This window comes from Gavia stellata, chromosome 16 (genome assembly GCF_030936135.1).
Source record: "Gavia stellata isolate bGavSte3 chromosome 16, bGavSte3.hap2, whole genome shotgun sequence".
NCBI lineage: Eukaryota > Metazoa > Chordata > Aves > Gaviiformes > Gaviidae > Gavia > Gavia stellata.
Window position 1 is genome coordinate 6,845,954 of NC_082609.1, and position 13,927 is coordinate 6,859,880.

Below are 13,927 nucleotides of genomic sequence, written 5' to 3' on the forward strand. Positions count from 1 at the left end.
TGAGACGTCACTGGTGACAAACCCCCTTGGCAGATGTGGGGCCACGCACACACCCAGCTGCGGGCCCGCTGTCAGGGCCACCCTCCTGCCACGGACCCTGCCTCAGAGAGGGGATCAGCCCCAGACCGCTCCCCAGGGCTGACAAGGACCACTGCACCGTGCCAGGGTTCAGGAGAATCCCAGTCTGCCCTGCCTACTGCCACCCAAACCCCCAGGGACTGCTGCTTGGGGACACAAAGAGCCAGGCTGGGACCCACCTTGGTGGCAGGGGACTCCATTTTACCTCAGCAGGACAGGTTTTTCCTCAGGCCCAGCAGCTCTTGTTGGCTTCAGGTCCTGAGGGCCCACACAGGAACACGGACAACTCCCCTCAACAGGCTCACAAAGATGATTCAGCCCACGGCAGCTCCCAGGTAGCAAGAGGCCTGCGAAGGTGACAAATTATATTGTTTTAACCAAGAGCACCATCCCTGGCGCACAGAGGGGTCCTGCGGCCGCACAGGATCACCCTCAAGCCCCGCTCCAGCACCACACAGAGGCAGGGCTGAGCCCAACCAGCTGTAGGCTCACCTGCACTACCCTCCCCAGCAGGGAGACATGTCAGGGTCCAGACTGCAGACCCTTCCCTGTCTCCAGCTGGGCTGGGGGACACACAGGGAGCCCAGCCCTCCTCCTCTCCGAGTACCGCCAAGCCTGGGGCTCACAGCAACTCTGTCACCACCGGGCTCAAGCAAGGATCCCTCCTCCCCAGGACCCCATCCCACCCAGTCCTCCTGCCTTGCTGCTGGGGAGGCTTTTTGAAGCTGTTTTCTAATTGACAACCTGGCAGGCACCTGGGAGTAGCAATTAGGCACTTTGTTAACCCTCCCCTGGACCGTGCCCCTTCCAAAACGGGGGGTGAGGGTAGTCTTGAAGCAAAACCGCTCTCACAGGGACGCTCAAGTCAGCAAGATGTTGGCAGGTCGAGTCAGACACAGGGTGCCCCTTGCTCTCTGCTCTATCTCTGGATAACCTCATGCTGCAGTAGAAGTTCATGATAGTTCACAGCAGCTCTGGGGTGGGAAGTTACGGCCACCACCTGACAGTGCTGGGAAGCACAGGGGAGGAAGGTCCTGCCTGGGGCGAGCCAGAGGGCTCTGCCTTAGCTGCACCCAGCTGCAGACCCATCAGTGGGGAGGTGACAGGGACACCGGCTGCGAAACGGTGTCCAAAATGTCTGCACAGAGGTGGCTGTTGAATCTGCACTTGCAATGCAAAGGTGCCAGGCAGAGGAGTGCCCCTCATGCCTCCACAAACCGGAGGGGAATGGGCTTCTCCAAAGGGGGCAATTAGAGAGGTACCAGCAAGACAAGGTCTTGGGGCCAAGAGATGAGAGCATGGCTGACTGTGCTGGAGATGAGTAAGAGTCATGGGAACGTGGAGAGAGCTCTTGGTTTTGGCCAGAAGGATGGCTGGAGAGCATGAGGGAGTCCAGAGAGAAGGAAAGGCAGCTTTTGGCCAGAGAAGATTTCCTCTCAGCAGTTTTTCCTGGCAGGATGTGGGGAAGAAGAACATGAAGTAGAGGCAGCGTGGTGTACTGGGGGGGTTCCTGCCCAGAGCTGGGGGGCTGTCAAGCGGCTGGGCTGCAGGAGACATCTGCCTGATTATTCTTTCCTCCTTTTGAGCCAAAGGGGCTTTTTAAAGGATGTTTGTTTCCCTCCTTCTTCTTTTTAAGTTTGGGTGTTTTTTTTCCCAGGAACAAGTGCCAGCTCAGAGAGAACTGACTCACCAGTGTGAACAAGTATTAAACCAGACAGGTTTAATACAGAGAAGGGAAACAATCTCTCAGCCTCCCTTCTTCCCTTTGAGGAGGCCCCTTGCAGAGCGCCTCTGATGGCAGTGGTCCACAGATGACAAGTCACAGCCTGTACACACGGGTCCCCAAGCTGGGCTGAGCACACCTGGGGATGCACCTGGGGATGTGGGACAAGCTGTCTGCTGGGATTCCTCCCTCACTGGTGGCCATCTCTTCCTGCCCGCAGGCTGCACCCCAAATCCCGTGCTTGCAAGCAGCAGCTCAGTCACAGGAGTGCTGCTGGGGCTCATGTGCCCAAGCAGCTCTGAGCAAGGAGCAGGGATGCTCTCAGAGGAGCTGCAGCCTTACTTTGAGTCACTTGAAGCCCAGGGATGTCTGTGGGGCCCCAATGGCCCGGAAGGCGTGCTGGGAGATGGCACAAGACTTGCTCAGTGCCTCACTGGCTGCAGGCTGACTGTGGAGGTGAGAGTGGAGGCTGCTGTGAGCCATTGTTGGGAGCACTGGGAGCTCAGGCTTGTTTCCCAGTCTGGGAGCAGGGCTGGGCCATTCCAGACCTACAGGACCCCTGCACTGAGTATAGCTGGCCATGGTGTCATGCCTGCCTGTACTGCCCTGCAGCAGTCTGGGCACGCATGTGAAACACCCATGTCCCAAGTGAGCTGTTGGTACCCAAACAGCTAAAAACCCTGCTTGCAACAGGTCAGGGTTTGTCTCTGCAGTTTGAGTTTCTCCGCTTCCCTGGGCTCTTTCACGAGGTGCCTGTCTCATCACTGGAGAGGACACTTGTTTCAGGGTGGGGAAAATGCCCCGCTGGGAGGCTGGTAGTCCCCATGTCTGCCTACTCATTCCCAGCCCCATGACCCCTCCTCGGTGCATCCCGACATACAAAAGGCCTGCCAGGCAGCGACCAGGCAGTGGGAGCCAGCTGGCTTCAGGTCTGAGATCTACCAATTCCCCCTCCCTGCTTTCCCCCAAGCCTTTGCTGCAGCCTCTCTGGAGACAAGTTTATTTTTTTCCCCTGCTGATTCAGCTCCTGGAGAAAAATGCCCTGTCTGCCTGCCGTGCCTGAGCCATGCCAGGTGACTCAGAGCATATCTGGGGACAATCAGCCTGAGCTGGTCAGGGAGCCTGCAAACCTCATCTCTGGCAAACTGAGCAAAGACGGGAGCCCAGGACAGGCCGTGCTGGAAAGGGGACCCTTGCTGGGAATTGGACCTGTCTCCTGCTGCAGCCAGTGCCTTGGGCTTTTGGGTTTCCAGCAGCTGAGGGAGGCATGACTGCTGCCAGCGGGGACTTGCACCAGGGCTGTATCGTGCAGCCTGAAAACAGGGTCAACACGGATATATTTGAACCTCGTTCAAAATCCCCTCTTCGCAGCAACCCTTGGCTTTCCAAGCATGTAGCTCAGAGCTGGCTGCAAACATCTTGGTTCAGCAGCCTGTGGTCATTTTTGGGAGGAGCAGTTTCCGTGGAGCCAGAGAGAGGAAAAAACTTTGGGCTGGACTCAGGAGGTGCCTGTCTCTCATAGGGCTGGGGGACCCCAGCACTTCTGAAGTGGTAACTGGGGAAGGGTGAGGGGACCAGGAGGAAAGCAGGGCGACGTGGACCTGAGGGACTGGTAGTGTGGGGACCCAGTATTTTGGGGTTGCATCTTGAAAGGGTATCAGCAAATTCCTCATCCCAGATGGAGGGGAGGAGACCCCAGCTTGGAGGAGAGCCAGACATGGTGAGCCCTGTGCATTGCAGCATGACTCCTGCTGGCACCCTGCCCCGTTGCTACCTCCAGTCTCTCCCACCACCCTGAGCTATTAAACTATGTGGAAAAATCAACAGCACTGTGGTGTCTCCCATCTCCTTCAGCCCAGCACTGTTCAGTCTAGCATCTCCTGCATCCCTACCCTGATCTGAGCACAGACCCAGCAATGCTCCCAAGGAGCACATCAAGCTCTTGTTGGGGGCTGCTGGCCCAAACCTCTGGCACTGAGGATACATGTGGGAACTGTTCCCGGTGTCCTTCCCTCTACTCACCTCCTCCCAGTGCAACCTGACCCACAAGTTGGCCAGTTACCAGAGAAATGGGACAGATCCTGCCCTGTTTGCAGCCCCTTTTCCTTACCATGTCTCTGGGATCAGCTGTTGCCTTGCTATGCTTCTCTCTGCCTGGCTCCCAGCTTGGGGTCATGCACAGCGTATTAACATGCTTAGCCTTTACCCACAACATGGTTAAGCTGTATTCCCAGCCCCATCTGAGTGGGAGCAACCAAAACCAGGCAAACAAAGGAAGAGATGGAACTTTGCAAAAAGAAAAACACCTTTATTTTTAAACTCTTTCTTTAAAAATGTGTTTGTAAAAGTTTACAGCATAAAAATAATATCTCATGGCTATAGATGTGACATAGTACAAATCCTACAAATACATCTGTAAACCTAGGAAAATGTTAACTCTTTGGTACCTTAGTCTGAACTCTGTTTTTTCCTTTGCCCTCAGGATGGTTTCTGACAGGCAGCGTGGAGGCAGGTGCTACTTCAGTTCAGAGATGCTGAAGAGTAACAGCGTGATGCCAGCAAGCCAGCGCAGCAGGAGGGGGAGAGGGCAGAGGGCACGCTTTGGGCAAGCTTTGCAGTTTTGGTGCAGTCCACGAATGACGAAAGGACAGGAACGATGGGACGCTGCAGGCCTCCCAGCACGAGCTGGCTTCCCTGCCTCCTCCGACCCCTGCAGGAGTCATCTCTCCAAAGTGCCACTGGAGCTACACTGGAGCAGTTCCCCTGCCTCTGCCAAAGCCAACTGGATCCATCTTGGCATGTCCCAGAGACTTCAGCCCTCTGGGTGAAACGTGGGAATTATGCTGGGAGCCCAGCTACCCATGTGCTGGCCCATGAAATCTGATTTTTTAACAATACCTGGCCTGCCCTGGGCAAGTCCTGCAGACAGCATTGTGTCTCCACCGTTACAGTCAGGCCTGGTCACTCAGCATCCAGGCAGGGCTGGGATCTGCTGCGGGAAGGACCTGTGCCAAGCCCAAGAGCTGTCTGGCACCCAGTGAGGACCTGCAGCTGCCCTGGCTGCTCTCTGCCTGTGCAACCACCTGGGGCAAAGGCTGCCAAAAGGCTGCCGAGGGCTGCCAAAGGGCAACCTTCATGTTCTCCAAGTGGGAGCACAGCCAGACAGCGTCTGAGCTCCCTGGGGCTGGCTGGCAGCCTGCTGCTCTCCTGTCCATGTGGGACATCCTGTGGTTTGCACTGTGAACTGGCCACACCGATCCTGGGATCTGAGCTAAGCACTGAGCCTGACCAGAGCCCTTCCTCGTGCCTGTGTGTTGGAGCATGGGATTTGCCTCCTTAGCACATTAGTCGACATCCCATTTTAGAGAAAGGTCCCAAGAGAGAAACATCTGTAAAATCCCCTTCTCCAGATCTGCCCAGTTTTACACAGGCCCAGCTTCCCCACAGCCAAAACCTAACCCACTGCCCAGTATCCTGTATTTGTGGTGCTGTCTCTCCCCCAGCCCAGAGCCCTGACTGGGAAGAAGGGGAAGAGCCATTTCTCACTTCTGGCTGACTTCCTCCTGGCTGCACATCTGCACTGCACTTCTGCCTCCCGTCCCCATGGGACTCCACCACAGTCCCCTTGGCAGGTGAACAGAGACAATTTAGTTACAAGTAAAGTCCGCTGTGCTCTAGATTTCTTAACACGACATAAACAAACACTAAACGTGACACTCTCGCGTAAAAAAACAATAACACGCTCAAACCGAGAAGGACAAAAGGATTAAAACCTGTGCACACATCAGTCTGAGAAGCATCTTAAATGTGGAAAGAGACACCGGAGTGTCGCACTAGTTTCTGGGATACACTTAGGTATGTATGAAATAGTGACTGGCAGTAGGATTATGCATATACTGGTGCTGATAACGATGTAACAGCTGCAGAGTAAAATACAATCTACAAATAAAAGATATTGCACTAGAGATGGGCCCAAGCTGTGGCATGTGTCCCTTTTTGGGGGGCTTAGTTTGGGTCCACCTCTAAACACAAAAACACACCCAAACAAAAATACTGATCATCAAAACTAAAAACCCGGAGGGACCGGTTCTCTTCAGAGTCTCACCGGAGAAATTATGGCCCCAAAACTGATGAGCCCAGAACAGCCAACCGTTTCTCCTGCCAGGCCACGGAACCCCACGGGACTGGAATGTCGGCAGCAGAGAGAGAGGGAGCGGGGGTCTGGAGCTGGCTCTCCCAGTGGAGAGAGGTTGTCTGGGGGGGCTGCTGTAAGCCTCAGCCCTGCCAAGTCCTCTCTTTGAGGAGAGTTGCAGGGATGCTTAGAAAAACATGCTGGCTTTGCCCAGCTGCCAGCCTGTCCCTGGCTGAGAAGATCTGCTCGCTGCAGCGGGTGTGCATGCCCTCACTAAATGGTGATGGGAATAGTTGAGTAAGGACAGGAAAGTACTACAAAGTGCAAGACTTAGCCCTTACAATCACAGGGCCAAAGGCAAATATTTGGTCATATCTCTCTGGAGTGGAGAACGGTACCATTTTACAAAGAGTCTGGCGTACCTACCTTAAGAAGGAAGAGGGTGGTTGGGTTAGCACCTCGTCCGCAGCCATGACAGGTTTTGGTGCAAAGAATCATTGCAATAAATCTCCAAATGGAACAAAATGCAATAGGCATCCAAGTAGCTAATGCCCAGCTAATAGGACAGGATACCTGAGTTCCCCCAGCAGGGAGAAGAAATAGATCTCCTCTTTCAGGACTGTGGAAACTATTTGATAGTGGGAAAATAGTAGTTTAATTAGTGCTTAATCTGTACAAGATGGAGTTTAGTACAGGATTTGTGAAGTAAATAAGCAAATGGCCAAAGGGAGGGTAAGAAGGGGTTAATTGATGGAGAAATCTTTGGGCTGGACGGAGGTAGTAAAAGTAGCTCTCTAGGGTTGCCCTTGATGCTAGGAGCATTTAGTATTTTTATTAGTCAGTCCAGCCCAAAAATAACAGTTTGTTAACAAAATGTCCTGATGACCCAATGTCTGGAGCAGCGGGGAGTATCTTGGTTAGAAATGCTGGAAGAGTAGAAAGACGTAGGTGCTTAGATTGGTTAGAGGATGACTCCAAACTACCAGTATGTTGTGGCTGGGAAAAGGCCAACATTATCCAAAGCTACACCAGGCAAGTCAAATCCAGTACAGACCACAACTATTAATGCCCTATGCGAGGTCTAGATTTGACCTCACCTGGAGTACTGGGTACTTCTGCTCACCTTTGATAGAGAAGGACAAATTAAAAATGGAGCTGGTGCAGACAGGGGCTATTAGGATGATCTGATGTGCCATCCTATGGGCTCAAGTTGCAGTGACATGGCTCCTACCAAGCACCTTACATGTTAGAAAAATAAAGTGGTCTGACCCCAACAATCTCATGAGTTACCGCTTCTCCACAGTTAGGGTCATTTCATGAACCGTGGCCACAGAAGATGGCTCCTTCATTACAAGCAGGAGGAACACAGCATGGAAAAACAGTTGTCATTCACAGTGTGTTTCCTACGGATGGTGGGGAATCTGACCACATGGGCTGAAAATATACTCCACCGGCTGCCAATAAAAGTGCTATTTCTTATGTTCACATTTTACCAAGGACATCAGTGCACAAAACATCTACTCCTCTTTTAGCTGCATAAACGGCAGCGTTGCAACGATAGAGAGCTTAAAACAGATGCTGTTTTGCTGGGGATTTCTGGCAGAAGTTTCGTGTTTAAAAAAAAGAGTAATTCCTAGTGGCTCTGAGGTGGCAGAAGCCCAGCAAGATGCGGGTTGAATTTCTGAATTTGTAAACCTGTCTGTGCATTTTTTGTAGGATGCAGAGAGATGTGCGTGAGTAGGGCAACAAGGGGGTTAATGGGAGTGGGGGGCATGCAGCGAACAGAGCTCTGTGCAAGGCAAAACTTCTCCTTTCAGAAAAAAACCCTGCTAGTTTCTATGGTGTCAGAGCTGTAGTGTTTGGGGTCTAGTTTTCATCTCTGCAGAGGTGGGGTTCACCACTGATTTCAAAAGCCTGATGTTCCTCCTGCTTTGAGTCTCCTCATTCAAGTGCCACCTGAGAGCACAAGAAGTCCCAGGCCTGCATGTGAGAAGCAAGGAAGGAGATGAGAAGCAGGAGGAAGGTCTCTGCCCTTTTATTCTTCAAAACGCTTTCCAAGAGAGAGGAATACTCCCCGATTCCTCTTGCTCTGCTTGGTTCCCCATGACATTTCATCTACAGCCCTGTCAGGCTACAAGTGGCTGTGCCTGGCCCCCAGAAAGTGGTAGGGTGTGAGATACAGTTCAGCTGTGACCAAACAGCTTCCCAGCTCTCTCCCTCTCTCTCTTTTGAGATGCCCCTGGGTTGGTGTTCTGGCATCCTTGTTACTCCCCATAGTCTTGCTGTGACTCAGGAGGGACTGGTGAGACCTCCCATCCTGAGAAAGGGTGTTCGGGTGAACAGTCTATCCAAAGGGAGCCCTTGTTTCCCAAAGATAAGGCACGAAGATTTTGCAGCTGGCACGGTTATATGATTTCCCAGCAGATGAGCTGGGCTTAGTGGCAGTAGATTAATGAATAGCCATATTGCTTCCTTATACTGGCCCTGGCTAGTGGATTAATATATTTGTTCCCTTTAAATCTTCAATGGAGAATAATTAGCTTAATGTCCACACAGACAACACGAACAACACTGGACTGCCCTCTTTGCTATTACAACAGAGTCATTGTGAGAGCATTTTGAGTTCCTGGCATGCCCTTGGGGCTCCTGGTGCCATGCTGGGCACAAAAGGGTTTGGGGTGTGACAGCCCTTCCAGGTGGGTGCAGAGCTGTGCCCCAGAGCCATGGGTACCTGTAGTGCTTGTGACGCTCTATCCACCATAGAAGAGCTGTCAAGAAAGGAAAATGGTGATTCAGTTTCTCTGAGACACTGGCTGGTCTCTCCAGGACTTGGCTGTGCTTGGAGGAGAATCTATCCAATGTACTCTTGATCTCCAGCAGCTGAAGGTTGGTGTTGCAGGTTCTCTACACCCCAGCAATGGGTTCCAAGCAAATAATCTGTCCCGGTGGCATTTCACAGAACCATGGTGTGGCTGGTGCTGAGACCATCAAAGAAGTGCTGGTGCAGAGGAGATGAAACTCATTGCCATGAAGGGGGAAGAGGCTGGAGTATGATCTTAGCAATGCAGAAAGTGGCGTCTCTTGTGGGGAGCTAACCCACGTCTTCCACTTGAAAAGAAGATGTTGGTCTGTGAGATGTCTCCCTCCTGCAGTGGTTTGATCACTGAGGAGGATGTGGCAGTGATCTGGAAGGTTGCTGGCACTGAGCCACCTCTTTGTAAGGGTGAAGGGGATGGCAATGGGGAAAAGTCTTTAATTCCCCACCCAACACTGGGAGACGGGAGGGAAGGAGGAATGCTGGGACAGGTGGGGATGTCCTGATGTACAAGTGCAAAGCATGGCTCTCTGCGATGTCTGGGTCAGCCCCTCAGCTGGTCTCGCCGTGGGGATATGCAGAGTCAGGCCAGCTCTGACTACAGGAAACTCTCCTCCACCTCTTGGTGCCCTGTGGTCGGCTCCTGGCCGCCTGGCCGTGGGTCAGATTCCTGCTCCTCGTCCTGCCGGAGGCCCAGAGGGCTGTCACAGGATATTGTCGATGATGTGTTGGCCTCGTTCAGCATAGAACTGAAGGAAGACAAGGAGGAGAGGCACATGAGTGTCTTGTCCCGAGTCTCCTGGTGGGAGAGAATTCCCAACGTCTGAGAAGCATGTCAAGCTCCCAGCAGTGCCAGTCTAGCTGAATAGCTTTCCACAGGGGGACGGACAATATCAGTTGGGTTTATTCAACCCTCAAACAAAACATACAGCCAGTTGGACTCTGCGGACCATGCACCCCAGTGTGCCCTACTCCTTGTAAGTGGGGTCTCTTGTCCCCAGCTGTGCCAGCTGGTGTACGGGGATGTGACATGACACCCCATCTTAGCTCAGTCCCAGCTCCTTTGATTCATCTTCATTCCTACAGGCTCATGCAAGGTCGCAGCACCTCAGGTGGGGATGACACTGCCCTCCTTCTCTCCTGGTAAACCCACCCCTGTTCTGTCCCATAGCAGAGCATCCCCATTTCCTCTTGAGGCCCCCATTTTCAGATTTGGGCAGTCAGGGGAAGGGACGACATTCAGAAGCAATGTTCTTACCTGGCCCGGCTGATCGATGCCTCCTGAGGGAGATCGCAGATTGCCTCGGGTTTGGGGTCAGGAAGAGGGATGATATAATCGTTCTCGCCCCCATTCTGGTGCACGGCTGTGTAGAGGGTGCTGCCGGTATGGGAGCTGGGAGTGAGCCTGGCATTGTTCAGCCCAGGGATTGTGGGTCTTGTGCGGACAACAGCGGGATGGTCACTCTTCATGAACTCTTCATCCACCTGCTGGTACCTCTGCTCTCACAGGGCAGGTTACCAAAGAAATGGGAAGGTCTTGTGAGTGGAGAAAATAAATGCACTTGCGTTGTGTTTGCTTTCCCTGTCTGCTAGGTTTTTTCTAGAGGGGCTGGCATCTTCTAGCTGGGTTCAGCTACCTTGATTCCACCAAAGACAGGTTATGAACACTTCCTAAGGGAGAGATCAGGGGCATAACTCCACAGCTCCAAAATACCAAACAGCTGGAAGCAGGTTTTTGATCTCCTGACAATCTGATTTCCACAGTTGCTGAGATACCAGCTGCCTGTCTGGCAATGCCATTTGTCTCAGCAGTGTCCCCAGGATGCCCAAACCACCTTCATTGGCTGTTCAAACTAATGCAGCCTTAGTCACAGCAAAATCCTCTGGCACAACAGCACCAAACACGGGTCTCCAAATCCTGATCGAGGGCCCTAACCAAGGCGGCATCCTACTCAGAGCACTGACCCTCCTCTGTCCCTCAAGCACAGGGTACTTTGAACATACCTTTCTGTAGCAATCCACCAAGAGGTTTCCCATAAGCACCACCAGCTGTGAGAAGGATGGTCTGATCTCAAACTTCTCCTCCCAGCACTTCTGCATGATATTGTAGCTAACAAGAGGGAAGAGAGAGCACTCTGGTGAGTTAGCGGGTGGGGAAAACAGAGGCAGAAATGCTTTTGTAGTTTGTGTAGGGCAGGCCCAGGGCAAATGTGTATGGGCAGCACTTACATTTCATCAGAGGCGTGGGTGGGTTTGGACATCCGATAGCCACGTTTGATGGCGTTATAGAACTGTTCGTTCATAGGCAGTTCAGGGTATGGAGTTCCCCCTGGATATAAAGGGAGACCAGGAAATCAGGCTGGTAGATTGCCTGCCATCCCCATGCCAACATGCATTTCACACCAAGGTTTCCTTTTTTCTTTACCTTTCCTGTTTCATCTCACTTCCAAATGGCAACGTCAGCATGGGAAAGAAGGAGACAGGGAATGAAGGTCTACTCTGGCTGGTAAGGCTGGGACTTGGGGATTAGAAATGGGTTTCTATTGTCTCTGGGAAGGGATCCTGCTAACATGCTATCAGACCTATAGACACCACCATGATCTCCAGGGCACTTACCTAGAGTGAATATCTCCCAGAGGAGAATCCCGAAGGACCACACATCGCTCAGGGTGGTGTAGAGGTTGTTGAAGATGCTCTCTGGAGCCATCCACTTAAGGGGCAAGAAGGTCTAAGAGGAAAAAAATGGAACAAGAAGAGGCTCAGCTGCATCTACAGCACTTGTTTCAACTGATGAGAGCCTGACACCTAATTTACAAGCAGCAAAGACCCTTCAGAGCTGCCTGTCAGCCCAACACATCTGCTGACACCTGCTGTCAGCCACTTCTTGGAGGGACAATTTTCCTCTTTCCTTGTGCAGGATGAACGCAGCAGGCAGAAGGAAAGAGTGGGTGTACTACCTCCGTTTCCATCACTGTCTGTCATGATGAGCTGTCATGGTGTGCATTCTCTGTTCCCTAGTTCTTGGGGAGTCCACTGACTTGCACAACATGACCACAGCACTCCTGAAGGGAGTCCAGGCCTACGTGGACTTTGGAAACCTGAGCCCAGGCTGGAAAGGGCTATGGGATGACCAGAAAAGAGCCAAAGGACACATCCAGCTTTTTCCTGGTCTTACTCACTCAGAGCGATACACGAAAAGGAGTCTCACTTGACCAGCTTGTATGCAGCACTGGCTGTACTGTTCCTGGAATTTGCTTGCACAATGAATACCAAAATAATCTCCAGGAAGGATTGCAAAGGGGCTCAGTTTCATTTCCCGTTTCGGAAGGAAAAGCAGCTATGCCAAGGCTGGACTGGAAAACCCCAGTCCCTCTGCAGGAGGGTCTCCCTACCCAGGCACTGAGTGCCTGTCTGCCATCCTATGCAAATGGGAGAAAGCACGAGAGAAGTTAAGTAGTTCATAGAGTAGATAAAGATTGGGGTTTGAGGGGCCTGGCTCCACTCTCAGCTCCCCCAGCCTCAGTTTCTCTGGGAATTACATGGCCTGCTTTGCTTGGGGTTGCACGTTCCCAAATGCTCCTGGGCTGGACTGGACATACTGTTGTTGAAGTCACAGGGGAGGTTCTGGGGAAGCTCAATTACAGCCTCATCCTCTCCTGCCTCGAAAGATTGGGGACGTCTTTCTGGAAAGTAGCTGCTCACAGGAAAACACTTCCTCTTACCCTGTGGTCTAGTGGTTAGAGCAGAAGTCTGTGAACCTCTTCCCAGAGTGGCCAGTGACTCAGTGGAGCACTGTCAACCTGCCTAACCTTGCACTCCTCCTGCCTACAGCTCAGGACTGGACTCAGTGCTGTGCAGGGAAGGGATGCAGTGCTGCTGCCAGTGATGGGCTGTGCAGGGGACAATCCTTAGTTTTGCTGCTGCTGCCCAGGGTGTTCTGTAAGAGCCTGGAGATATGGGCATGCAATCCTGCTATTCCACAGCATGCAGACCACAGCAGGTGCAGGATGGTTGGCTGTTGACACCATCTCCTGGGAGTCCTGCCCTGTCACCACCCCTGGGCACAATGATGGACAGGCGACTCACACGGGGATCATGTAGGGGGTGCCAGGCCCAGAGCCCCAGGAAGAAGGGGCTTGCACAGCTCCTGGTACTCACGCTGCCTTTGGAGATATAGTTGGAATCCCTCATGATGTCCCTCGCCAGGCCAAAGTCACAGATCTTCACCAGCTTCCCCTCACAGATGAGGACGTTCCTGGCAGCCAGGTCACGATGCACACACTGTAGGGAGGAGGCAGGGCACTGTCAATACGAGGGACCCCCAGATAGCCCGAGGAAGCAGCCCAGCTCCAGCAGCAGCCCATTTCTGGGGCTGCAGGGACAGGAATCACCTCACATCATTTGAGGCATCTCCTCCACCTCAAGGGACAACCATGGCTTAAAGCCACTAGCAGAGCTACCACATTTTCACTGCTTGCCTGGACTGCTACCCCCATTGACAGCAACAGGCATACAAATCTGGCAAAGGCAATCTGAACAACCCAGCAGAGAGGGGATTGTCAGGGCCTGACCAAGCAAGGGGACTGGTGGGCTGGCAAGAAGGGGATGTCTCCATCTCTGTTTGGACAATCCAACCCAGCAGTCTGAAGACATCAGAGTTACACCAGCCTAGCTTGTGCCTCCTGGTTTGCCAGCATGTTGGAGCCCCGAGGTTTGCTCAAGACCCTGCCAGACACTACTAGCGAGCATGGTGATATTACACCGCTGTAAAACGTGACTGTGGGAAGCTGTGGGAAGCTGGGAGCTCCTCTTCTGTGCTCCATGGGGAAGAACTGACCATGCACTTTTTGAGATCAAACTGTCTGGCTGGAGGAAGAGAGCCAGGAGTTTCTCCCTGCATATCATTGCTGCCCTCCCTACCCCTTCTCTTAGCCCTGTCCTGCATGATGTTTCACACAGTCCAACTATATTACTGCCTCCCCTGGGCTAAGCCAGACCGTAGGAAATCCAAGAGCCTAGTCTTCTGTGGTGGCTTAATTTCCACTAAACAAGCACTTCTGATGAGGCCTGGGGGGCTCAGAGCATATGCTGCGATAGGGGTGTCCGTGGAGAGTAGTAGCTATGCTGCGGAGTGCCTTGTGCTTTAGCACAGGGAGGTCATTACTGTTTGGTCATCCCA

The 13,927-nt window shown here is 52.7% G+C and overlaps 1 protein-coding gene across 1 annotated transcript in view; it reads right to left on the reverse strand.

The window, feature by feature from the left end:
• Positions 1–5,961: 5,961 nt before the first annotated feature.
• The window catches only part of PDGFRB (platelet derived growth factor receptor beta), a 32,479-nt gene continuing 24,513 nt past the window's right edge, over positions 5,962–13,927 (reverse strand). The window contains exons 19-24 of the mRNA XM_059825148.1: positions 12,907–13,029; positions 11,365–11,476; positions 10,978–11,077; positions 10,753–10,858; positions 10,007–10,245; positions 5,962–9,497 (exon numbers count right to left, since the gene is read on the reverse strand). Of these exons, the coding sequence (XP_059681131.1) occupies positions 9,347–9,497; positions 10,007–10,245; positions 10,753–10,858; positions 10,978–11,077; positions 11,365–11,476; positions 12,907–13,029 (831 nt within the window). The 3' untranslated portion in view covers positions 5,962–9,346. The remainder of the gene's footprint in view (positions 9,498–10,006; positions 10,246–10,752; positions 10,859–10,977; positions 11,078–11,364; positions 11,477–12,906; positions 13,030–13,927) is intronic.